At 72.2% G+C, this 25,214-nt stretch overlaps 5 protein-coding genes across 5 annotated transcripts; 1 reads left to right on the top strand and 4 right to left on the bottom strand.

Moving 5' to 3' along the window:
- Nucleotides 1-734: 734 nt before the first annotated feature.
- AURANDRAFT_23341 (hypothetical protein) lies at nt 735-2,842 on the bottom strand (the record flags this gene model as incomplete). Its single annotated transcript, XM_009036725.1, has 3 exons — nt 735-1,118; nt 1,325-2,335; nt 2,390-2,842. Coding segments are annotated over 3 exons (1,848 nt in total), but the record flags the coding sequence as incomplete, so codon positions are not given.
- Nucleotides 2,843-6,194: 3,352 nt separating this feature from the next.
- Nucleotides 6,195-8,129, bottom strand: AURANDRAFT_22930 (hypothetical protein; the record flags this gene model as incomplete). The annotated part of the gene is made up of 1 exon (XM_009036724.1): nt 6,195-8,129. The coding sequence occupies one exon, from the start codon at nt 8,127-8,129 to the stop codon at nt 6,195-6,197; it is 1,935 nt and encodes a 644-aa protein (XP_009034972.1).
- A 2,976-nt stretch (nt 8,130-11,105) lies between these two features.
- On the bottom strand, nt 11,106-14,174 carry AURANDRAFT_62732 (hypothetical protein; the record flags this gene model as incomplete). The annotated part of the gene is made up of 5 exons (XM_009036723.1): nt 11,106-12,132; nt 12,198-12,792; nt 12,870-12,918; nt 12,956-13,156; nt 13,308-14,174. The coding sequence occupies 5 exons, from the start codon at nt 14,172-14,174 to the stop codon at nt 11,106-11,108; spliced, it is 2,739 nt and encodes a 912-aa protein (XP_009034971.1).
- Nucleotides 14,175-14,598: 424 nt separating this feature from the next.
- On the top strand, nt 14,599-15,624 carry AURANDRAFT_59958 (hypothetical protein; the record flags this gene model as incomplete). Its single annotated transcript, XM_009036915.1, has 1 exon — nt 14,599-15,624. The coding sequence occupies one exon, from the start codon at nt 14,656-14,658 to the stop codon at nt 15,577-15,579; it is 924 nt and encodes a 307-aa protein (XP_009035163.1).
- A 146-nt stretch (nt 15,625-15,770) lies between these two features.
- Nucleotides 15,771-18,794, bottom strand: AURANDRAFT_10097 (hypothetical protein; the record flags this gene model as incomplete). The annotated part of the gene is made up of 1 exon (XM_009036682.1): nt 15,771-18,794. A coding segment is annotated over one exon (3,024 nt), but the record flags the coding sequence as incomplete, so codon positions are not given.
- Between the last annotated feature and the right edge of the window lie 6,420 nt (nt 18,795-25,214).

The raw sequence follows: 25,214 nt of genomic DNA, 5'->3' as shown, positions 1-25,214 counted from the left end.
AGGCGCCGCAGCGCCGCGCGCGCGTCGTCGCCGCCGGCGTCCGGCGGCGGCGGGCTCGGGCCCGCGCGCGGCGTCGGCGCGGGCGGCGCGGCGTCGCGGTCGCGCGCGGGCGTCGCGTCGAACGCGCGCCGCGGCGCGCCCAGCTCGTCGTCGTCGTCGTCGCCGCCGTCGCCGTCGTCGTCGACGAGGAGCGTCATGTCGGCGTCCGCGGGCTGGGTCTCGGGCACGGGCGAGTCGCGGCCCGGCGCGTCCTCGCCGCCGCCCGCGCTGATCGCGAGCAACCCGTCGCCGCCGCCGCGCGCGCCCTCGAGGCCCCGGGGCCCCGCGCGCCGCGGCCGGGGCCGCCGCTCGGCGGCGTCGTGGGCCAGGGGGATGGGCACGAAGAAGTCGTGGCAGAGGATCTTGTCGAACTGCGTCAACTTGTAGGGCTGGTGCACGCGCTCGAAGCGGCTCGCCGACGACCGGCGCCAGCCCTCGGGCGGGAGGCTCAGGTCGCGCTCGGGCACGGCGACGCGCTGGGCCTCGAAGGACCGCAGGGCGTCGCGCCACCAGGCGCTCAGCGTCTCCTGCTGCCGCGCGCAGCGCCGCACGACGCGGCGGCGCCGCGCGACGAGCGCGCGCGGCCGCGCGCCGCGCCGCGGCGACGCGCCGTCGGCGTCCGAGTCGGAGTCGGAGAGCCAGGACTCGCGCCGCGCGCGCATGGACAGCACCGTGCCCGTCTGGACGTGGAAGTTGTGGAGGTAGTAGTCGGATTCGAGCTCCCAGAGCGGCGGCTCCGCGTCGGAAGGCACGAAATTCCCCAAAAAGACGTTGATGGCGTCCTGCTTGAGCCGGTCCGTGAAGGCGTTGCTGTAGTAGCGCCGGATGGACGTGAGCAGCTCCTGGTGCTTGGGCGCGACGGCCCCGAAATCCGCGCGCGCCGCGTCGTCGCCGCCGCCCGCGGACGCCGACGGCCCGGTCCCGCCCATCTTCTTGTGGGCCTCCGAGCCGCCGTACTGGAGCGAGATGAGGTCGCCGACGGTGGAGTAGAGCTCCATGAGCACGAGCACGACCTGGGAGCCGCTCTCCAGCGTCGCGCTCTTGAAGACGCCCATCGTCGCGAGCATGCGCCCGAGCGCCTGGGCGGGACACGGGTGATTCGACGTCGCTTCAACGTGAGTGTTCCGCGCGCGATCGTTCCAGAGAAAGCATCCACGCTTCGACATCGCTCCCATAGATGATCGCTCGTCCAAAAATCAGCCGAAACGAGCGGAAAACGGCCGAGAGAGGAGCCTTTGAGGTTGGGACGTTCGCGCCCGTTTCCCGCCCGGCCGAGCGCGTGGACGCCCACGGTGAACTGGGCCACGTTCGTGCGGTCGAGGCAGTCGATGCAGTTCGTGCGCATGACGCCGCGCTGCTCCAGCGGCGGCGCCCGCGCCCGGTCCGGGTCGTCGCGGCCCGCGTGGTCGCCGACGCCGACGTCGAGGCGGCTCACGTCGCCCCCGGGCGACACCTCCGCGCGCGGCCGGCTGCAGAAGAAGCGCGTCTCGTAGAGCGTCCACCGCGCCACGTCCTCCAGCGCCTTCAAAATGTTCATCTGGCGGTGCTTGGACACCTGGGAGAAGTCGAGCGCGCAGTAGCGGACGCGCCGCGGCGCGGGCACGTGCGCGTTGACGTGCTCGATGGCCCGGCGGAACTCGTGGCTCACGATCATCTCGCGCTCGCGCTTCTCCGACTGCTTCGTCAGGTCCAGCACCATGACGGGCGCGCCGTAGCGCCCGATGAGGTCCCCGAAATGCGCGCGCGACGCCGCGTACGTCGGGTCGACGCGGTTGAGCACGATGGGCGGCTTGGGCATGGTCACGGACGTCTCCTGGGTCCAGAACGTCGGGATGGACCCGCGCACCTGGACGAAGCTGGAGAAGACGCCCTCGCGCACGCCCTCCTCGTGGGCGATCTGCTCGAGCTCGACGTCGTTCGCGACCTTGCCGCCGTCGGACACGCCCCGCTTCAGGTACCGCGTGCCCGCGAAGTGGCGCGACCGCCGCGCGACGAGGGTCACGTTGACGACGCGGCCGAACAAAGTGCACTTGCGCTGCACGAAGGCGCCGTGCGTCAGCGCGAGCGTCCAGCGCGCCGCGGACCGCGCGTCCAAGGCGTCGCCCAACTCGCGCGTGAGGTGGTCGTTCCACGCGTACATGGCCTTGCGCGGCGCGTTCCGCGGGCCGCCCTCGCCGGCGCCCGCCGCCGGGAGCGCCGACGTCATGTTGTGCTGGAGCGTGCGCGTGAGGTCGTAGGTGTAGGAGAAAAAGAAGTCCTTCGTGAGGTCGATGAACTGGAAGAGCCCGACGTAGCGCTGCTCCGCGATCTCGCGCTGCGTCGGGTTGAGGCGCCGGTTCACGTCGCTCACGAGCGACTTGATCAGCGACTGGTCGCCGCTGCGCGCGCTCTCGGGCTTGATGGCGATCATCTCCGTCGCCTTGATCCCGTAGACCGCGTTGCCGCCGATCTGGCCGACCTTGCGGCGCTGCGTCACCAGGATGACGTAGTAGCAGTCCAGGAACCGCGCGAAGCCCAGGAGGCCGTAGCCCGTCGCCACGCGGCTCAGGCCGCCGTGCGTGCGGTTGCCCTCGTGGATCATCTCGAGCATCTCCTTGAGCTCGACCTTGGAGTACGCGCACGAGTCCTCCGTCGCGACGTCGCCGAGCTTGCAGTCGCCGCCCGCCGCCGCCCGCAGGATCTTGAGGACGCGGTAGGACGCCTGCCGCTTGTCGCAGCCCACGATGTAGAGGTGGCTCATGGTCTGGTACAGCACGAACTTCTCGAGGCCGGAGCACGTCGGCTCGCAGGAGAGGTTCGACATGGTCGCCGGGCCCCGGCGGCGCGCAAGGGCGGCGAGCTTTTTCGGCGCGCAAGGGCGCGGGTTCGGGGCGCGCGACGCCGCGGCGCGACCGACGAGAGCCCGGGACGACGGCCGCCGCAAGCCCAAGCCAGCTGAGCTGAGGCAATCTCCAGGGAAACATAAACCCAAGGCCGATGTTGCGGTGCTCCTCGGCGCGGAGCGGCGAAAGCCTGGGTCCATGCTGGCACGCACGGGAGGCGGGCTGGCGCGCGCGGTCTCACAACAACAGGTGCTTACAGTGGGGAGGGGGCTTCGCGCGATCACCACCGGTGCTTCTTGGCCGCGTCCTTGCGCTCGCGCTCGGCGCGCGCGGCGGCGGCGCGCTCCGTGGGCCGCAGCGGCCGCTCCTCCTCCTCGGGCGGCGACGGCGCCGCCGTCGCCGGCGTGCTGCTCTTCTTCTCCGGCGTCGGCACCTGCGCGCGCGGTGTCGGCGCCGCGCGGCCGGTCGTTTCGGGGCGCGGGCGCCGCGCGATGTCCTTCGCGCGCGCCCGGAGCAGGCCGGGCAGGAGCGCCGCCGTGTAGCTGTCGAGCCACTCCCGCGCGGCGCTGTCCATGGGGAGCCGCCGCAGCGCCTCCCTGCGCGCCGCGCGGCGTCCGGGCGGCGGGGAACGGACGGGCGGGGCGCCGCGCCGCGCGCGTCCTCGGGAGCGAGCTCGTTCCAGCAGTTCTCGAGCGACGCCGCCGCGGCGAAGGCGATGGCCTCGGGCACGGGCGTCCGCTTGTCCGGGCGGCGCGCCTCGGCGCCCTTGGCCGGCGGCGGCGTCTGCGTCGCGTCGCCGGCGTAGAGGAAGTCGAGGAGGCTCCGGTTCGCCTCGTCGTCGTCGTCCTTCGCCGTCGGCGTCTGCTCGTCGCCGTCGCGCGAGCGCTTCATGGCCGCGTGGGCGCTCGGCGCGCGTGCAGGTGCGCGGGCGCGACAATAGGGGCTGCCCGACGATTAGGGAACACGAACATCGCAAACTAAGTTTCGGGCTTCGGGTTCAACATCCCGATCTCCCGGGGGGTTTCGCGCGTGTGCGAACGTGATCTTCCCGACGGAGATCCGTGTTACCCAGGCGCGACACCCGCATTGTTCTCCTGCGACTGTAAGAGATCGCAGCTCATGAATCATCCCTAGGAGTATGTATCGTGGCCCCCAGAGGCACCCCCGGGCCCCCTGGACCCCCTCGACGTTGCTCGCGACGTCCGGACCGCCGCAACGACCAGTCGACCGCGCCGCCCCGCCGCCGTCGCGCTCGCCCTGCAGCTCGCAGCACAGGTCGTTGCGGTCCGCGCCGCCCTTGACCGCGTCGAGCTCGCCCTGCAGCTCGCGGCACAGGTCGAATCAGTGCGCGAACGTGATGGAGTCGTTTGCCGACGACTTTGTCCCGCCTGCCACACCATCACCGGCAACACCGACCCCCGCGCGTCGTCGCAAGCCCCTCGGCTCCATCTCGACGAACGCGAACGTCGACGCGACCGAGGTGTCGAAGCCGTTGGCGGCGGTCAAGGCTGCGGCGGCCGCCGTTAAAAAGGCTGCGCAGCAATCGACGACGGTCAAGGTCTGGGAGAACGGCGACGGCGACGCGTGCTACCTCGTCAACTCGACGCCGCAGGGGTCCGTCGCGGTCTACAAATGCGATCACGGGTGCGGGTTTCAAGGCTCCTTCGCGGACGTCGCCGAGCACGAGCTGTCGTCGTGCGAGATGCGCGAGGCGGCGGCGCCGCGCCCTCCGGCGCCGTCGCCCCCTCCGGTGCCGACGACGACGGTCGCGCCGCCGACGCCGCCGCGCGCGCCCGTGCTCCTGGCGGTGCGCGCGCCCGCGCCGGCCGCCGCGCGGCGGCCCGTGAGCCCGCGCGCGGCGCCGCCGCCGCCGAAGCCCGCGGGCGACCGCCGCGTGCTCGCGGTCGTCTTCGCGCTGTCGCTGTCGTTCCTCTTCGGCGCGCACCCCATGCTCGCGCCCGCCGCGGCCCCGCGGCCGCCGCCGCTCCTCGCGCCGCCGGCCGCCGCGGAGGCGCTCGGCGAGCCGTTCGCGTCGGACGAGGCGATCGTCGACGCGTGCCTGGCGCTCGTCGCGTCGGACCCGCCGGCGGCCTACGCGGCGCTCCGCGCGACGGGCGTCCACGGCGCCTTCGCCGCGCTCCGGCGCGCGGTCGCCGGCGTCGCGCGCGCGTTCCGCGCCGTCTTCCGCCTCTTCCCGCGGCCGTCGGCCCGGTCCTAAGTACCTATCACGCGAGCGTCCCCCAGCGCTTCTCCACGACGGTGCCGTCCGGCAGCACGACGAGGTCCGGGTGGTGCCGCGCGAAGACCGCGGGGTGGCTCCGCGCGAGGGACTTGAACGCGTTGATGCCGTAGGCGTCGTGGAGCTTGTTGCGGCCCGCGCCGTGCGAGTCCGTCGCGGCGACGTCGTCGGGCCGCGGCCGCGCCCAGTCCAGCTCGGCCGCGTCGGTCGCCGCGGCGACGACGGCGTCGAGCGACGGGTTGCAGAAATAGGGCAGCGACAGCCGGTCGCGCGGCGGGCTCGCGACGCGGTGCGGCGTCGCGAGGAAGTAGCCGCCCGACGCGAGCTGGAGCATCTCCCCCAGGTTGACGACGACGCAGCCGTCGCGCGGCGGCACGGGCGTCCAGCGCCCGCCGATCATCGCCTCGAGGCCCGGCCCGTCCTGCCAGAGGAGCGTGAGCCAGCCGCTGTCCGTGTGCGCGCCGACGCCCTGGCCGGCGCCCGCCGGGTAGCGCGCGACCTTGGCCTGCCAGTGGGGCTTGGGGCCCAGCACGTGTTGATGGAGCGCGCCGCGGTCGAGGCCGAGCGCGAGCGAGAGCGCCGCCGTGAGCGCCGCGCTCGCGCGCGCCATGACCTCGAGCCAGCGCGCCGCGGCGCCCTCGAACGCGTCGTCGGGCCACTGGTTCGGGCCCAGGAGGCGCCGCGCCGGGCCCTCGACGGCGACGCCGTCCTCGCGGCCGAACTCGACCTGCTCCCTCCGGTCGACGACGCCCGCCGTGTTCTCCACGCCGAGCCGCATGTAGCCGCGGAACGCCGGCGACCGCTCGTAGCCGATCTCGGCCTTGGTCGCCGCGTCGCGCGCGAAGAACCGGCGCGACGCCGCCGCCGCCGCGCAGCAGCAGTCCCAGTCCTCGGCGTCGAGCTCCAGGTAGAGGAAGCCGATCTCGTGGCAGATGCGCCGCAGCGCGACGACGTCGGCCTCCAGGCTCGCGGCGCGCAGCACGGGCAGCGCGCCGTCGGCGAGCACGAGCTGCGCCATTCAGCAGCGCGGTCGTCTCACGGCTTGGCCCATCGCGTCACAGCATCATAGGTGCTTGTTGCCTTCAACCATTACCTCACATGCGGTCGACGACGGGGATGCCGAGGATCGTCGAGAGGCCGAGCTTGAGGGCGCCCGCCGTCGCGGCGCAGAGCTTCGCGCGCGACGCCGCGAGCTCGGGCGTCGGCGCCTGGGTGACGGGGCAGGACTCGTAGAAGCGGTTGAAGATCTGCGCGAGCTCGAAGAGGTAGTCGCAGAGGGCGTTGGGCCGGAGGTCGCGCTCGAGGTTGACGAGGGTCGGCGCGAGGAGCGCGAGGTGGCGCGCGAGCGCGCGCTCCGCGTCGTCGTCGAAGACGACGGCCGCGTCGCCGGCGGCCGCGTCGCCGCGCTCCGCGGCCCTGCGGCGGATGCCGTTGATGCGCGCGTAGGAGTAGAGCATGTAGGGCGCCGTGTTGCCCGTGAGGGCGAGCATCTTGCCGTAGGAGAACTTGTAGTTCGACTCGCGGTTCAGCGAGAGGTCCGCGTACTTGACCGCGCCGATGCCGACGGCCCTGGCCAGCGCCGCGAGCTCCGCGTCGTCGAAGTCGAGGCTCGCGTCGCTCGAGTCCTCCGCGTTGCGGTCGTCGCGGCGCGCCCGCAGGTCCGCCAGCGCGCGCCGCTCGGCCTCGTCGAGCAGGTCCTTGAGGCGGACGGTCTCGCCGGAGCGCGTCGCGAACTTCTTGCCGTCCTCGCCGCGCACGAGGCCGAAGGGCACGTGCTCGAGCAGGGCGTCGCCCGCGACGAGCGCCGCCCGCTTCGCCGCCTCGAAGACGGCGGCGAAGTGGGGGCCCTGGCCCGCGTCCGTGACGTAGAGCACGCGGTCCGCCTTCAAATCGCCGCAGCGGTACGCCGCGGCCGCGAGGTCCGTCGTCGCGTAGAGGAAGCCGCCGTCGGACTTGCGCACGATCATGGGGTTCCCCCGCGTCTCCGGGTCGCCCGGGGGCCAGACGACGGTGGCGCCCTCGGACGGCTCCGCGAGGTCGCCGAGCGCGGCGACCGTCGCCTCGAGCCGGTCGTTGTAGAACGACTCGCCGACCTCCTCGAGGCCCGCGACGCCGAGGCGGTCGTAGATGGCGTCGAACTCGACGCGCGACGCGGCGCAGAGCCGCCTCCAGGCCGCCAGGGACCGCGCGTCGCCGCCCTGGAGCGCGACGACGTTGTCGCGCGCGCGGAGCTTGAAGCTTTCGTCCGCGTCGAAGCGCGCCTTGGCCTCCTTGTAGAACGCGACGAGGTCGCCGAGCTCCGGGGCGTCGTTTTCGCCGCCCACGGGCGCCACGTCGTCGAGGTGCGCCAGGAGCATGCCGAACTGGGTCCCCCAGTCGCCGACGTGGTTCACGCGGCGGACGTCGTGGCCCGCGAACTCGAGGCAGTTCGCCAGGGCGTCGCCGATGACCGTGGACCGCAGGTGGCCCACGTGCATCTCCTTGGCGATGTTCGGCGAGCTGTAGTCGACGACGACGGTCCGCGGCGCCGCGGCGCGGGGCACGCCGCAGCGGCCGTCGGCGTCCGCCGCCATCGCCGCCGCCGTCCGCGCGAGGTAGTCGTCGCTCAGCCGCAGGTTCACGAAGCCCGGGCCGGCGATCTCCAGCGGGAACGATACGACGCTCGCGACGCCGGCGTCGGCCTCCAGCGCCCGGACGATGTCCGCGGCGACGTCGCGCGGCGGACGGGGCGCGCCGAGCTTCTTGCTCAGCGCGAGCGCGGCGTTGCACTGGAAGTCGCCGAACTCCTTCTTCGTCGCGACGTTGAGGGCCGCGTACCGCTCCGTGCCGAACTCCGCCCCGAACTCGCGCCCGAGGGCGTAGGCCGCGGCCTTGGCGAGGTAGCCGTGGACGTCGCCGCCGGGCGGCGGCGGCGCCGGCGCGGCGGACACGGGCGCCGCCGGCGTCAGCGTGCTCGCCAAGCGCCGGCGCTTCGCCGCGCGGGCCGCGGCCGACGCGCCGGGACGGAGCGCCGCCGCCGACCGCAGCATCGCCACGACGATGACCGCTCTCATGCCTTTGCTCACGGCTACCGCAACCTCAAGGAGGCTTCAAGGATCCCTGTTGCCGCCTGCGCCCGCAGCCGCTCGGCAAGGACTTTGGCCAGGCCCAAGGTGCCGCAGTTCACTTGTGCGCAGACCCGCGCCTCGAGCGATGCATCCCCGCGCGAACTGGTTACTCCCGGCCGCCTTGCTCATGTGCGCGTACGACGCACGGCATCCGCTCGAAGCGCGGGAACGGCGGCTCCTCGGCCGGGCCGCGCGTCGCGGCGAGGTACGCGTAGAGCTTCTCGTTCTCCGGCGCGTAGGCCGCCTCGAGCCGGTCGCGGACGTGGCAGCGGATCGTCTTCTGGGGCGGCTGCGTGCCGTCGTCGCGCTCGGACTTGTTCGCCTGCGGGAAATTCGCGGCGCCGCGGAGCGTCGGGAAGCGGAGGAACCCGCCGATGCGCCGCTCCGCGTCCGCCGTGTTGGCCAGCAGCCAGCCGAACTCGAAGACCGCGATCTGCCGCCGCGAGAAGGCCGCCGCCCAGGCCCGGAGCTGCGCCTCGTAGAAGCCGATGTCGAGGCCCTGCTCGCACTTCCGCTTCGTCTCGAGGCGGCAGTTGGCGTAGGCCTCGTAGGTCCCGTTCCTCCCGCCCGGAGGGCACGCGGCGCACCACGAAGTGGCGACCCGGTTCTGGTGGTTGTACGCGCTGAGGTCGCGCGCGACGGGCTCGCGCAGCACGGCGACGAAGCGCAGCTCGGGCCGGAACGGCAAGGGAAGCGCCGCGCGCAGCAGCCGCGGGGCCTCCGCGGAGCGGAGGTTGGCGGGCGTGCCCTCGACGAAGCCGTTCGGGCACTCGTTCCGGAGCTTCGACGCGGGGTAGAGCGCCGTGAACTGGCGCGCCGCGTCGGCCGGCGCCAGCGACGCCGTGTTGGGGTATCCCCTCTTCGCACCCCCCCCCGTCCAGAAGTGCGTTTCCTTCCCGTGGTACGTCCTTCTGTCTTCCGCTTCCGGAGGGATGACGGCGCCGCAGATGCCGTAGGTCGACTTGTTCGTGAGCCAGATCCAGACGGACGTCGAGCCGCACTTCTGGCCGCCGAGGATCCACGTCGCCGGCCAGCACTTGCCCGCGCGGCAGAGCGATGCGTGCGACACGAGCGACGCGTTCCCGTCGCCGAGCTCGTTCCTGCTCCATTCGTACGCCGCCAACGGACCGGCGAGCGCGGTCTCGGCGCCGACGAACGGGAGCCAGCACAGCCAGCGCAACGACCCAATCGTCATACCGGCTGCCTGGCCCTGCGCAGCCGTCGCAAATAAAATTATAGCATCGGGCTGCACTTCGGGCTGCTCACTGGCGTAAAAAATAGTACACGGAGCTAGATGCCGGCCCGGCCGCCCGTGGCGGTCGCGGCTAGGCTTGGAGTCCCAGTGCAGCAATGCCTGGTGCCGCAAACCCCCCGGGTAGGCCCTCTAGCTGTTAACCTCTCCTAGCCTAGTACACCAGGGAGCAGCCTTGGAAGCCAGCCGCTCGTGAAGCATGACGCGCCGCCGTCGTCGCTGCCCCCCCCGGCCCGACCATGGCGGGCCCGCTGCTCGTCTGGGAGTCCGGCGCGACGTTGTCCGTGCACGGCTTGACGGCGGCGCATTCGGGCTTCCGCCCCATCCAGTGTCGGTTGGCGGCGGCGACTTCAGGTCGTGCGCGAGCACGCTGGTTCGGCGCCCCCGGGCATCTCTGGGTTCGGACCCGCGAGGCCGCCGACTTCCGCGTTCGAGGGGGGCGCACGACCGTGCTGCGCTCCATGGAGGCGCGCTGGCTCGAGACTCTCCGCGGCGCCCGAATCGCTCGCCGCCGCGCGGCGGGCTTTCAGGGCAACCGCGTGCACGTCCGAGACCCACGGCGCCAGCCTCTGCGGCGTGGGCTACGCCGAGCCCAAGCAGACCTTCCCCGGCGACATCATCTGCCGTACCTACGCCTTCGCCGAAGAGCTGGCGCGCGCTGTCCAGTCCCGCGCGAGGCGCGCGGGCCTCGACTTAAAACACCGACGCATGTGCCATCTACGGGCGCACTCGTCGGTGGGGGAGAGCCGATGGAGACGCCGCCCCCCCCGGGCCGACGGCAGGCCGTTCAGACCACGCCCTGGCCCCGCTTGACCTCCCCCTCCGCTCAGTCGAATCAACTGTGCTTAAACAGTTCATGAGTCAACTGATAGACCATTGATCGATTGGACTCTTTGAGTAGTCATGAACAGTGATTATGGTGGGCGCCAAAACACCCCCTGGCGACCCTCCCGCTGGACCCCAGCGCATCAGGGGTCCGTCCAACATGTCCTCTGGAGGACCAAAGCTGAAAAGCAGCCATCCATGCCGAAACTCGGCTGTGGACGGGCTGCCAAGCACGACGCGCGCCGCGGCTCAAACCTGGTCAACGACCCGAGAAACGCGCATTGGGGACACCCGCGACCGCTTCGAGACCCTCTCAGACACCCTTCGAGTGCCCCAGTCGCGTGGATCGTCCTCTGGGCCCGGCGCTGACCGCCACGACCACTCGGAACGCTCGACGCGCACCGCTGGGGCTGCCACGCGCGCGCGCGTGATGATGGACATGATCAATCAGCGGCACGCGGGGAATCCCGTCGTGACACCATTCCTTCGCGATTCCCCGCGCGCCGCTGATTAATCGATGCCCTAGGACCGACATATCGCCCCTCGACGCGTCGAAATGGCCCGGATCCAGAGGCCCCGTTCGCCCCGAAATCGTGCTCGCCTCTGTAGATCGAGAGCGGCGCGTCGAAGATCGCCCGCCGGCGCGGCGCGGGCTCGAAGGCCGCCGGGGCGCCCGGCGGACCGAGCCGCCGAACGCGGCCAAAGTCGGGCGCTGCCCATCGGATCGGCTTCCCAGTGCGCTGGAGCAGCTAGAGATCTTTACGCCAGTGGCTGCGCCAACACGGGTTCACCTTGACTTCAAGCGCTTGTCGTCTTGCTTTTTACGCGGGCCAGGCGCTCTCGTTCGCGGCGTAGGCGGCGAAGCAGTCGTAGTCGAGGATGACCTGCTCGCGGTAGGCCGCGGCGACCTTGGCGACGGAGACGCCCCAGGTCTCCCGGGCGTAGGACTCGCGGAACGCCGCGGCGACGACGTCCTTGAACGTCGCGGGCGCCTTGGCCACGGTGCCGCGGACGTGGGACGTCGCCGTCGTCGCCGCGATGGCCTGGACGTAGCGCGCGTACTCGGCGTACGTGTCGAACTCGTCGAGGTCGAAGGACGCCTTCCACGGCGACCGCTCGCGGACGACGTAGGCGCCGCCGTCGAAGATGGCGACGCCCGCGTAGGGGTCCGCGTAGGACGTGAGCGCGCGCTGGCCCGCGACGGCGCGCGCGGCCTCGTTCGGGAACAGGGACGCGTACCAGGCCTCGTCGCCCGGGTGCTCGCCGACGACGGCCGCGACGGCGGGCGCCGGCTCGTACTTGACGTCGAGGATGACCGCGCCGCCCTCCTCGAGGTCGTCGTCGTCGACCTCGCGCGGCGACCCCCGGAGGAGCACGTAGTAGCGGCCCACGCCGAAGGACCCGACGCCGCTGCCGACGCGCCGCGCGACGTCGAGCACCTCGTAGAAGGCGTCGTCCCACTCGCGCGCGCGCCAGCCGACCTTGGGCAGCGACGCGCCGTAGCCGTCGCGGCCGAACGCCGCGGCGACGCGCGCGGCGAGGTCGCCGTCGACGGCCTCGAGCTTCGTCTTCTTGGACTTGACGAAGGCCCGCTCGCCGTCGACGACGTCCGTGAACTTGTGGAGCTGCTTGCCCGCCGAATCCTTCGCCTCGACGGCCTCGAGGAAGTCGCGCAGCAGGCCCGACGACGTGTCCGCCGTGACCTCGAAGAGGAGCGCGTCCTCGTTGCCGACGTAGGAGCGGACGGTCTCGACGTACGTGTCCGTGAACGTGAGCACCGCCGCCTCGGACTGCGCGCGGCCGAGGCCGTTCGACATGCCGTGGTTGTAGATGGACACGGCCGCGCGCCTGCGACGCCGGGACGGCGGCGGTTTCGCGCGCGGAGTCAACGAGGGACGCCGCGCGCGCGCCACACGTCGATGCGGAAGTCGTAGATCGCCGCCTCGTCGAAGTCGTTGACGCCCAGGACGACGTCGCCCTTGCGGTTCTTCCAGGCCCCGAAGTTCGACAGGTGCTGGTCGCCCGTGACCCAGGTCCACGTCGCCGTGCGGCCGATGGGCGACCCGTCGGCGAGCGTCGGCTCCGCGAGGCCGATCTCCTCGAGGTTGTACTCGCCCCAGCCGCCGACGACGAAGTCGTACCAGAAGAGGTGCGCCGTGCCGCGGTAGAAGGCGTTCGCGTCCTCGGCGACGACGGCGTACTGCGCCGCGAGCTCGCCCTTCGTCTTGCCCGCGTCGCGCGCGCGCGCCTCGGCCTCGATCCAGGCGCAGCGCGCGTGCGGCGCCGGCGCCTCCCAGCCGCCTGCCACGTCGAGGACGAGTGTGCCGTCGCGCTCCTCGACCGCGTCGACGGAGGCGACGACGAGGCTCCCGAGGCAAAAAAAGGCGCCGAAGCAGAGGCCGACGAGGGCGTAGGTGCGCACCTTGCTTGCTGGAGTGGGTGCGGCAATTCCTGCCGGCGCCGTGGCGACCGGCGAGAAGCTGTAGGAGTCGCTGTTGATGGGGTTTACTGCGGCCATAGCTTCGATTCTCGGCGCTTCTGCTTCAATAAGACTTCAACGAGCCTTCAATGATGAGTGCTTGCACTTTCGGGCGCGCCGGACGCCTCCGCGACGACGCGCCGCGGCGCTGCTACCTTCGGGGTTCGTTACGCCGCCGGCCCCCTAGAGCACCTTCGCGAACTCGGCCTCCCACTCGCCGTCGCTCGGGTGGTCCCGCGCGGCCTTCGTCGTGACGCCGAACTCCTTGCCCGCGGCGCCGTCGAGGGCCAGGGAGCGGACGAGGGCCTGGGCGACCTGGACGCGGCCGCTGTCGCCCGGCCGCGCGTCCGACGCCGTCGCCGTGAAGACCGCCTGGAGCCCCGGGCCGGCCGCCTGTGTGGAAATCAACCAGTGAGCTGGGACGTCGGGGCCAAACTTCAGAAATCTCTAGCTCGGTCAAATCGAAGTCGATTCGGCTGATTTTTGGACGAATTGATTGCTCTCGTCGAGTTCTCGAAGCAGAGCTGAAGAGTCTGGTCCGAACCGTTCGATTACGTTCACATTGAAGTCGGGTTGAAGATTTGAATTCCACACAGCCCGTCGCGCTGTCGCCGGGCGTGAGCTCGACGCCCCGTGTCTCGCAGTCGAAGAGGAGCTGCCAGTTGACGAGGTCCGCGACGATCTCGGCGTAGAAGCGCGGCGCGAGCGTCGGCGCGACGGCCTGCACCGACTCCGGGTCTCCGGGCCCGCCGCCCTTGAGCGTGCCGCCGCGGACGATGGTGACGTCGCCGCCCTTGGCCGCGACCTTGGCCTTGAGCTTCGCCTCGAAGCTCCGGTACATCTCCACGCGCTCCGGCGGCGCGCACCACACCTCCTTGTTCGCCGCGACCTTGGACGCCGTCACGAAGGGGCCCATGCCCTTGCCGGAGAGGTGCTTGCTGAGGCAGGCGACGCGGCTCGCGCCGCCCTCCGCCGGGAGGACCACGTCGAGCAGCGTGTCCGTCAGCGTCTGCTCCGCGTCGAAGGCGACGATGAGCGCGTCCGCCGACGCCACGGCCTCGTTGAACGCCGTCACGTCCTCGTCCTCCGTGACGCCCAGGATCCGGAGGTTCGCGTCCCGGTCCTCGTCCTCGGCCCAGAGCAGCTGGTTGAAGAGCTCCGTCCGCGCGCTCACGATCGTCGTCGGGTAGCCCGCGGCGGCGGCGGTCTTCGCCGCCAGCAGGAACACGGGGCCGTTGCCCACGGCGAGCACGTTGCCGCCGGGCTTCAGCGCCGACATGCTGACCGCGGCGCGGGCGTCGGCGCGGGTCGCGCTGCGGGCCACGCCGCGGCGCGCGGCCTGCAAGCCATTGGCGGCGGCAAGCAGCAGCGCTGCGTGCACGAGCGTCGCCGATGAGAGTCGTCGAGCCATCGCCTCAAGGTCTATAAAGATCCCGCGGCATCTTCTGTGCAAGCCTTATGCAACGAACGACGTTGACGCCCCGGCGGTCCGCGCGAGTCGGAGGTTTCGCGCTGCGTCTCCGGTGAGGGCGGCGTCGGCTTCATCTTGGCGAAGTCCGCGGCGCTTGAAGTCAGAAGGCCGCGTCGCCGGTGGACGCGCCCGCCGCGCGCCCGACCGTGACAGACTGCCGTTTTTGGAAGCCACCCACGCGCGTAGCCCGCGAACGCGTCCGCGACGAGCGCGACGCAGGGCTCGAGCAGGGCTGCAGGGGCAACCCTTTTAAGGGTTTGATTGGTGAACTTTTTTGGGCAGCGCTGCAGCGAGCCGGGCGGGCTGGGCAGGATCGTGAATGGTGACGCAACCTCTGTTTGTGGCAGCGTCGACACTCGCACTCGCGGACTGTCGTTCCACTCTAAAAGCGTCGCCCAGTACCACCCAAAACCAGCAGACCATGTCCGCGGCCGTCCAGAAGACGACGGGCGACTTCAAGAACAAGCAGTTCTCCGAGGAGGAGGTGGCGTCCAAGGTCGTGGAGCAGTACGACGAGGTGCACGCGCGCACGTTCTACAAGTACGTGATGGGCGGCGGCGGCTACGACATCCACTACGGCATGTTCCGCACGGCGTCCGACGGCGTCTTCGAGTCGTCGAAGAACACGAACGCGGCGCTCCTGCGCCTCCTCGACCAGACGCGGCCGGTGACGAAGGACAGCGTCGTCCTCGACCTCGGCAGCGGCCACGGGGGCCTGAGCCACGAGATCGCGACGACCTTCGGCTGCAAGGTCGTGTCCTTCAACATCTCGCCGGAGCAGAACAACATGAACCTCGAGGAGGCCGCGCGCCTCGGCGTCAAGGAGCTCATCTCCGTCGTCGAGGGCAACTTCAACGACGCCGCGACGTTCCCGCCCAAGAAGCTGCCCAAGATCACGCACATCGTCTCCTGCGAGGTCTTCTGCCACGCGGCGTCCAAGCCCGCGCTCCTCAGCGACATCTTCAAGATGCTCGAGCCGGGCGGCGCGCTCGTCTTCACGGACATCATGGGCGCGGACGGCGCGAACGAGAAGGCGCTCAAGGACTTCACGGACCGCAACGCGACGACGGAGATGGCGCGCCCGAGCGGCTACCTCCAGCAGATGAAGGACGCGGGCTTCGCGCACGTCGGCTTCTTCGACGGCAGCGGCCACCTCCTGCCCTACTTCGCCGCGATGCTCGACGTCTGCCTCAAGCAGGGCGACGACATGGTCAAGGACGGCGTGCCCCGCCCCTACCTCGACAAGTGGATCGCGTCCCTCACGGACCGCGTCAAGATCCAGGGCGACGAGGCCGTCTTCGCCTGGGGCCTCTTCTCGGCGCGCAAACCGGGGCCGCTCTACTGAGCTCGCGCACGCCCGCCGCAACAAGGCGCAACGCGCCGCCGCCGCGACGTCCTCGCGCCGGCGCCGCCGCGCGCCTCTTCCGCCCCTCCGCCCCGCGCGCGACGATAACCACCAGCTCCGAGTCGGACGGGGAGGTTTACACGCGCCTACTTGAAGTCCGGCAGCTGGACCTGGAGCGCGGGCTCGCAGCACTTGACGGCGTCGTCGCAGCGCGCGCAGAGCGTCGGGTGGTCCGGCGAGTCGCCGACGGAGTCCTCGTGGTACCAGCAGCGGAGGCAGCGGAGCGCCGTCGCCGGCGCGGCGCCGACCGTGGCCTTGGTCTCGCTGTCCTCGGCGGCGACGACGTGGGCCGCGTCGCAGGCCGCGAGCACGTCCGCGGGCGCGTCGACGAAGACGACGTCGGAGACGAGGAGGAGGAAGCGGAGGTCGTCGACGCAGTCCGGCGCATCGGCCGCGTGGGGCGCGATCTTGCCCGCGGCCGCGAGGGGCCCGAGCGCGGCCTCGAAGGCGGCCTTGAGCGCCGGGTCGGCCGGCGGCGCCGCGTAGACCGTCGCGTCGAGCGACGCGCCCAACACCTTGTCGCGCCGCGCGGCCTCGAGCGCGCGGTTCGCGTCGTCGCGGAAGGCGCGCACGGCGGCGAACGTGGCCTCCTCGTGCGCCGCGTAGGGCGCGAGGTTGGTTCCGTCCCAGGGGTCGCCGCGGAGGTCGAAGACGGAGCCGCGCTCCGCGCTGTAGGCGTCGCCGGCCGCGTAGGGTAAAGCCTGGAAGAGCTCCTCGGCGAGGTGCGGCAGCAAGGGCGCTAAAAGCCGCGGGAGCACGTCGAGGCAGGCCACGAGCGTCGCCATGCACGTCACGCGGCGGCCCGCCTTCGCCGGCGACACGTACATGCGGTCCTTGGCGACGTCGAGGTAGAGCGCGCTGAGCTCGTTGACGGCGAAGGCCGAGATCGCGCCGACGGCGCGCGAGAACTGGTAGTTCTCGTAGGCGTCGAAGCACTCGCGCTCGAGGGCGCCTAAACGGCCCAGGAGCCACTTGTCGAGGTCCGGCAGGGACGCGTAGGTGCGGGCGTCGCGCGCGTCGTAGGCCGCGAACGCGTCCGTGCCCCGCGTCGGCGCGCCGTTGACGTTGCCCGCCATGTAGCGGAGTGTGTTCCGCAGCTTGCGGTACTGCTCGAAGACCTGCTTCAGCGCGTTCTTGCCCAGGCGCACGTCCGCCGTGTAGTCGACGGACGCGACCCAGAGCCGGAGCACGTCCGCGCCGTACGGCGGGTCGACCTTGGCGTTCTTGCCGCCCTCGATGACGACCCGCGGGTCGACGACGTTGCCCAGGCTCTTGGACATCTTGAAGCCCTTCTCGTCGAGGACGAAGCCGTGCGTGAGCACGGCCTTGTAGGGCGCGCCTTTGTTGCCGCCGCCGGCCGCGCCGCGGCACGCGACGGACGTGAGTAAGGAGCTCTGGAACCAGCCCCGGTGCTGGTCGCTGCCCTCGAGGTAGAGGTCCGCGGGCGCGCCGCCGCCCTTGCCGAGCTCGGCGCGCTGCTCGACGACGCCGGCCCAGGACGTGCCGCTGTCGAACCAGACGTCCATCGTGTCCGTGCCCTTGACGTAGTCGTCCGCCGCGTCGCGGAGCTCGCCCGGCGGCAGCAGGTCCGCGACGTCGAGCTCGAACCAGGCGTCGGAGCCCTTCTCGGCCACGAGCGCCTCGACGTGCTCGAGCGTCTCCGGCGTCACGAGGGGCTCGCCCGTGGCCTTGGCGTAGAAGACGGGCAGCGGCACGCCCCAGCTCCGCTGCCGCGAGATGCACCAGTCGCCGCGCTGCTCCGTCATGGCCGCGATGCGGTTGCGGCCCACGGGCGGCGTCCACTTCACGGCGTCGATGGCGTCGAGCGCGTCCTGGCGGAACGAGCTCACGGACGCGAACCACTGGTCCGTCGCGCGCATGAGCACGGGCTTCTTCGTGCGCCAGTCGTAGGGGTAGCGGTGCTCGTAGGGCTCGGCCAGGAGCAGGTTGCCCGCGGCCTCGAGGCGCGCCGCGATCTCCTCGCCGCCGGCGCCGAGCACGGGCAGCCCCTCGAGGCCGTCGCCCGCGTCGGCCGTGAACTTGCCCGCGGCGTCGACGGGCGAGAACGGCGGCAGGTCGTGCTTCAGGCCCGTCTGGTAGTCGTCCATGCCGTGGCCCGGCGCCGTGTGCACGAGGCCCGTGCCCCCCTCGGACGTGATGTAGTCGCCGCCGACGACTACGGCCGCGGGCCTCGCGCCGAGCGCGCCGTTCGCCACGGGCCGCGCGTACGTCGTCCCCGCGAGCGCCGCGCCCTTGAGCGACCCTCGCACCGTCAACTCGCAGGCGAACTTGGCCGCCAGCGCGTCCACGAGGTCCACGGCGACGACCAGGGCGCCCTTCGGCGAGTCGACGACGGCGTAGTCGAGGTCGCCGTTCACCGCGACCGCGAGGTTCGCGGGCAGCGTCCAGGGCGTCGTCGTCCACACGGCGAGCTTCGCGTCCGCGCCGCCCGCGACGGCCGCGAGGCCCGCCGACGGCTCGAGCACGTCCAGGGCCGCGTAGACGGACGGCGACGTGTGGCCGTCCGGGTACTCGAGCTCGGCCTCCGCGAGCGCGGTCCGCGACGACGGCGAGTACCAGACGGGCTTGAGGCCGCGGTAGATGTGGCCCTGCTCGAACATGGTCGCGAAGACGCGGAGCTGCGCCGCCTCGTAGGCCGGCTGGAGCGTGAGGTAGGGCGCGTCCCAGTCGGCCCAGACGCCGTAGCGCCGGAAGCTGTCGCGCTGCGCGGCCACGGTCTCCTCCGCGAAGCCCGCGGCGCGCCGGCGCAGCTCCAGGGGCGTCAGGGGCGGCGGCGTCGCGCCCGTCTTCTTCTTGATCTTCTTGTTCTCCGCGTTGATCGCCTGGAGCACCTTGAGCTCGATGGGCAGGCCGTGGCAGTCCCAGCCGGGCACGTAGCGCACCTTGTCGCCCCGGAGCGACCGGTAGCGGTTGATGAAGTCCTTGAGCACCTTGTTGAGCGCGTGGCCGATGTGGAGGTCGCCGTTGGCGTAGGGCGGGCCGTCGTGGAGCGTGAACGCGGCGCCGGGCGCGTCGGCCCAGAGCCGCTCGTAGACCTTCGTGTCCGCCCAGAACTTCTGGAGCTCGGGCTCCTTGTTGATCGCGTTCGCGCGCTGGCCGAAGCTCGTCTCCGGCAGGAGCACCGTGCCCCGGTACCGGTCCTCGTCCTCGACGGCCTCCGGCGACGCCTGCTCCACGGTCGCCGCGCGCCGGCCGCCGGAGCGCTTCGCGAGGCCGCGCCGGGAGGCGCTGAACGCCGGGCGCAGGGACAGCGCGCGCGCCGTGGCCAGGAAAGCGAAGACCATCATCGTTTCAGAGGTGCTGGTCTAGGCCTCACTGTGCTGGCGCATGTCGCGATGAGTCGATGCACCTTCAAGCCCTTGCCCGGTTCGCCAGGCCGATATGGCACTCGTTGACTCTCTGAAACGCAAGGCAAAGAGCTCGACCTGCACGATGGACCAGCCCTAACGTTGGAGACCGGTGGAACCGCATGCCCGAACCGGCGGCGACGGCGCGCCTCGCGGCGCGCCTCGACGCCGCCGCGCGCGACTGCGGCGCCTCGAGCACTGGCGAGGTCGTCGTCCAGTCCCTGGCGGCCATCCGCTCCATCGTCGAGGCCGAGCTCGCGAAGGCGCAGTCCGACGCCGCCCGCGACGACGCGGCGCTCCTCGAGGGCTGCCTGAAGTTCGTCGAGTCGCGCGCGAAGCGGCTCGTGCCGCCGGAGAAGCGCGTGGGGCGGCGCGTGCGCGCGCTCGTCGCGGGCTCCGTCGGCGCGGCGTCGTCCGACGACGACGGGAGCGGCGACGACGGCGCCGACGACGACGACGACGACGCCGGCGGCGGCGGCGCCGCCGACGACGCGTCGCCCCAGAACGCGCGGTCGCGGCTCGTGTCCCTCGGGACCGTCGAGGACGCGAAGAGCGGAGGCCTCGACGACGACGACGACGCCGACACCGTCGGCGCGAAGACGACGCCCGTGCCCGCGGGCGAGGCGCCGACGAGCACGCCCGTGGAGAGCCTGGTGCCCGGGGGCGGCAGCCCGCCGCCGAGCGCCCTCGCGCGGCACCGCAAGTCGATGAACCTCGGCGACGCCGGCGACGCCGCGCACCAGTCGACGAAGCAGCGGGAGCTCGCGCGGCGCATGGCGCGCATGACGCGCCAGAAGAAGGCCGGCGGCGTCGCCGTGCTCGACTTGGAGGGCGCCGCGCACCAGCGGCGCAACTCGGCGACGGAGATCGAGTCGGCCATCGACCAGAAGCTGCTCATCGAGCGGCGGCTCCAGATCTGCGCGCAGGCCGCGAAGCAGGCCAAGGCCGCTTTGTCCATCCCCGTGGCGAAGATGACGGACTACCGGCCCCTGCTCCACGGCATCCTGCGGGACCAGCGGTCCCTCTGCGGCGACGTGGCCGCGGCGGACCGCGGCGACCCGGGCGCGCTCCGGAGGTCCATCCTGAAGCTCCAGAACCGGAAGACGCTGCGCGAGCGGCACCGCCTGCTGCGGCTGCTCCTGAGCGAGTCCTACGTCTTCCTCCACAAGAGCCCGCCCTGCGTCGTCTGGGACGTGTCCATCATGCTCCTGCTCCTCTACGTCATCGTCATGGTGCCCATCTTCATCGGCTTCGACTGGGACAGTGACGAGGGGGGAGTTGTTTATACAATCGGCATGATCGTCGACATCTTCTTCCTCGTGGACGTGGCCATCAACTTCAACCTCTCGTTCACGGACGAGTTCACGAAGGAGACCGTCGAGGACCGGCGCGTCATCGTCCGCCGCTACCTGAGCAGCTGGTTTTTGGTGGACCTCATGTCGTCGATCCCCGTCGGCGACGGGTCCGGGGGCAAGCACGAGGCGCTGAGCCTCATCAAGACGCTGCGGGTGCTGAAATTGATGCGCGTCGCGCGCGTCTTCCGGCGGAACGACATCGCGCTGACGCTGGGCTTCGACCTGAACCCGGCGATCATACGGTTGTCGGGCCTGCTCGTGCTCTTCTTCACGTCGACGCACGTCATCGGCTGCGCCTACTGGTTCGTCGCCAAGGCCACGGCCGGCGAGCGCGAGTGGGGCGCGGGCACGTGGCTCCCCGAGGAGGGCCTCTACGACGCGCAGGGCCGCGACCGCCTCCTGAAGCGCTACTGCGTCGCCGTGAACTGGGCCATCGCCTGCATGCTCTCCTACTCGACGCTCGCGGCGCCGGGCGAGATGCTCACGGTGCCCCAGTACCTCTTCTCGTTCCTCGTCGTTTTGTGCGGTTTGGTGACGCAGGCGGCGATCATCGGCGGCGTCACGAACTTGATCGAGTCCTTCGACGAGCGCGCCAACGAGCGGCGCAAGCAGCTCGAGGCCCTGGAGCGCTGGATGATGTACCAGCGCGTGCCCCTCCACCTCCAGGGCCGCGTCCGCGACTTCCACGAGTACCTGCTCGAGTGCGGCCACACGCGCGCGACGGACGAGCACCTCCGGTCGCTGCCCCAGTCGTTGCGCGAGAACCTGAACCTGAGCCTGCGGCGCCACCTCATCGAGGCCGTGCCCCTCTTCCGCGCGCTGACGACCTTCGAATTGATGGAGCTGCTCCACGCGGTCGACACGCGGATCACGGTGCCGGGCGAGGTCGTCGTCCGCGCGGGCACGTCGGGCGACGAGATGTACTTCGTCGCGCGGGGCCAGGTCGACATTTTAGACGGCGACCGGTCCGCGCGCATCGCGACGCTCGGCGTCGGCGCGCGCGCCGCCGCGCGGAATTTTATCGCCGGTTCGGGGCGTCGCCGCCGAACTTCGGGACGCTCGAGCTCGGCCGCGTCGACGTCGATGCGGCCGATGGTTGGACGACTCGAGTGCGCTCGTCGCGCGCTCGAAGCCGAGCCGAGGAGCTCGCGTCGAAACTGTCGCATATGCGCCCATGGACGTCGGGTTGAAGATTTGAATTCCACACAGGTACTTTGGGGAGGTCGCGCTCCTCGACCCGACGTTCGCGACGCGGACGACGACGGCGCGGTCCGTGGGCTACAGCGAGCTCATGGTGCTGGGCCGCGACGCGTTCAACCGGCTCTGCGACAAGTCCGCGGGCTTCGCGACGATCCTCTACGCGCTCGCGAAGGAGCGGCTCGAGCGGAACTACGACCGCGAGGCCGCGGAGGAGCGGTTCAAGGCGGCGGTCAACGACAAGAGCCGCGGCGCCGCGCGGCGCTCCGACGCGGCGCTCCTCGACCCGGAGCTCGCGAACAAGCACGCGGAGTCGCGCGACGGCAAGCGCGCGTCGGACCTCGAGTCCGCGGCCGCGCTGACGCGGCGCGGCGGCAAGCGGCGCCTCTCCGTCGCGAAGCGCGTCCGGGCGGCGCTGGGCCTCCGGGGCGCGTCGCGCGTGGAGCACGACGACGACGAGGTCGCCAACGACAACTTCCTCACGGTCTACGACATCCTCGAGGCCGACATCGTCGACACGAACTCGCGGATCCACGCGGAGGACGACGCGGCCGCGGCGCCGCCGGAGGACGACGCGAACGAGGGGCCGCCGCCGCCGGAGTCCGCGCGGGGGCTCCACCAGCACCGCCGCGCGTCCGTCACGGCCGCCGGCGGCGCGACGGGCCGGCTCAACCGGCCCACGATCGTCACGGGCCGCGGCCGCGGCAGCCGCCGGTCGTCCATGTTCGGCGGGGCCTAATCGCCCTTGGGTTTTCTATTGCCACGCGGGCCTCGGGGACTTCGATTGCCGGAACGACGGCTCCGACCGCGGCCGAGGATGCACGTTTGTAAGGCGTTCTCACATGCGCGCATCTACGGTTCGTGTTCCCGCGGGAGCGCCGCGCGGAGGACGAGGTCGATGACGTCGGGGTCCTCGAGGAAGCAGAGGTGGGCCGCGCGCCCGAGGACCGCGTCGACGGCGCGCGGCGCCGCGCGCGGCGCCGGGTCGACGACGACGCGCGCGACGTGCGTCGACGGCGCGGCGAGGAGGGGCTTCGCGAGGTCCGCGGCGAGGCGCACGTAGGCGTCGCCGCGCCGCGACTCGACCGCCGGGGGCACGGTGGCGAGCGCCGTGTGGAGCGGCACGTAGGCGTCGCCGGCCGCGGCGACGAGCGCGACGTGGGAGAAGCGCGCGAGGCCCGGCCGGTCGCGCGCGAGGCGCGCGAGGGCGCAGGCCTCCGGCGCGTCCGCGGAATCGCCGAGGGCGAGCTCCTCGAGGAGCGCCGCGGCGCCCGCGAGGCGGAGCGCGAGCAGGCCGGCGCCGACGAGCGCCTGTGTGCAAATCAACCAGTGAGCTGGGACGTCGGGGCCAAACTTCAGAATTCTCTAGCTCGGTCAAATCGAAGTCGATTCGGCTGATTTTTGGACGAGTCGATTGATCTCGTCGAGTTCTCGAAGCACAGCAGAAAACCTCGCGTCGAAACGGTCGCATACGCGCACATTGAAGTCGGGTTGAAGATTTGATTTGCACACAGACGAGCGCGGAGCTCTGGAAGACGCTGCCGCAGTGGGGCGTGCCGAGGCTCACGAAGGCGCGCGCGTGGGCGAGCGCGGCCGCGAGGCGGTCGTCGCGGAGCGCCGCGCGCGCGACGAGGCCGCCCGCGCTGTGGCAGACGAACGAGAGCCGGCCGTCGCCGCCGCGGCGGAGCAGCGCGGGCGCGCGCGCGCGGAGGAAGACGGCGACGGCGCCCGCGAGCTTCGCGCCCGCGGCGTCGAGGGACCCGTCGAGCGCGACGTCCGGCGCGAAGGCGAGCGCGTCGGGGAAGAGCGCGAGGAGCCGCGCGCGGAGGAGGCGCACGTCCGCGCCCGTCGCGCCCCAGCCGTGGACGACGACGAAGACGTGCGGGTCCCGCCGCGCGGCCCGCGCGCGCGGCGGCGCGCGGCTCCGCGCGTAGGACCGGCCCCGCTCCGGGTCGCGGCGCGCGTACGCGCGCCGCGCGGCGACGGCGCCGCGCGCCGCCGCGACGGGCGCGAGCGCCGCGGCCGGCGCCGGCGCCGCGCGCCGGGCCGCGAAGGCCGCCTCGAGCGCCGCGGCGTCGAGGGGCCGCAGGAGCTGCTGCACGCGCGCGTCCGTCGCGTCGACGCGCGCCGCGGCCGCCGCCGCGGCCTCGTCGTCGCGCCTCCGCAGGAGCGCGCCGGCGACGGGCGACCGCGACGCGCGCGCGGCATCGACGAACCGGTTCCAGGCGACGAAGATCTCGCCCTCGAGGGCGCGCGCGTCCCGCTCCAGCAGCGCCGCGACCGCGTCCGCGTCGCACTCGTCGTCGTCGTCGTCGTCCGACGATGACGGGTCGCACCCGTCGTCGTCGCCGTCGTCGGACGACGACGGCGACGACGGCGGCTCCGGCCGCGCGCGCGCGCCCGCGAAGTCGCGCGACGCGGCCTCGATGGCCGCGAGCGACGCCGCGAGGGGCCGCAGGTGGCCCCGCCGCGCCGCGCGCGCCGCGGACGCGGCGAGCCGCGCGTCGGCGCCCCAGAGCAGCGCGCGGAGCGTCGCGGGCCCCGGCGCGCCGCCGCGGGGCCGCCGGAAGCGCGACGCGAGGAGCGCGACGTGCGCCGAGACGTCGACGCGGCACGGGTGGCCGGGGAAGACGACGGGGCAGGCGCCGTGGCGCGCGGCGAGCCGGAGCGTCGCGGACGCGACGACGGCGAACTCCGGCGGCGCCGCGGCGAAGCGCTCCACGGGCGTGTCCGCGGACTCGTGGGCCGGGAGCGGCGCCATGGCGAGGGCCACGTGGACGTCGAAATGCGGCGGCGCGTCGCTCGCGCGCGTCACGCGGAACTGGGCCGTCTCGGCGACGTCGTAGCGCTCGTCCTCGTAGCGGATCGCGACCGCCCGCGTCTGGAACGCGTCGCCGACGCACGCGGCGCCGGGGAGCTCGCCGTCGTCGGCGAGGGCGGGGATCTCGTCGCCGGAGCGCGTGAACGACGCGCGGGTCCGGGGCTCGCTCGAGAAGGCGTAGGGCTTGCCGGCGATGTCGTCGGTCGTCTTGATGGAGACGCGGAAGAGGTAGAGGCCCTTCGCGGCGAGATCCAGATTCCTGAACTCGCCCACGTGGACGGCGACGTCGTAGACGCGTTGCATCTCCTCAGGACGCCGTCGGCCCACCGCCGCGGCCGCCGCGCCGCGCGTACAAGCCGTCGAAAAGTCGCCAAAAATTATTACCACAAGCGCTCCCACGCCCCGAGCCTTAGCCGCCTCGGCAGCCAAGCCCGAAGGACGCACGCGATGGAGGTCGAGGCCGCCGAGCCGTGCGACGACGACGCGCCGACGCCGACGCCGGCGGTCGACGCCGGCGACGAGGCCTGCGGCGACGCCGGCGACGAGCCCTGCGGCGACGCGCAGGGCGAGGCGCCGCTCGACGCCGGCGACGCGCCCGACGACACGCTCACGACGACGCTCGACGCCGGCGACAACATCCTGGCGACGCTCGTGCTCGGGCCCGAGCGCGACGACGAGGGCCTGGGCTGCCGCGTCGTCGACCTCGTGAGCGAGGAGGAGTCGAAGGACGGCGGCGGCGTCGGCCCCGGGCGCGCGCTCCTGAGCCTCAACGGCCAGGGCTGCCGCGACCTCGACTTCGTGCACATCCTCCAGTTCCTCAAGGAGGCCGGCGGC

The sequence above is a fragment of the Aureococcus anophagefferens genome (genome assembly GCF_000186865.1).
Source record: "Aureococcus anophagefferens unplaced genomic scaffold AURANscaffold_5, whole genome shotgun sequence".
In the NCBI taxonomy this organism is placed as follows: domain Eukaryota; class Pelagophyceae; order Pelagomonadales; family Pelagomonadaceae; genus Aureococcus; species Aureococcus anophagefferens.
This window is presented reverse-complemented; position numbering and strand designations above follow the sequence as displayed.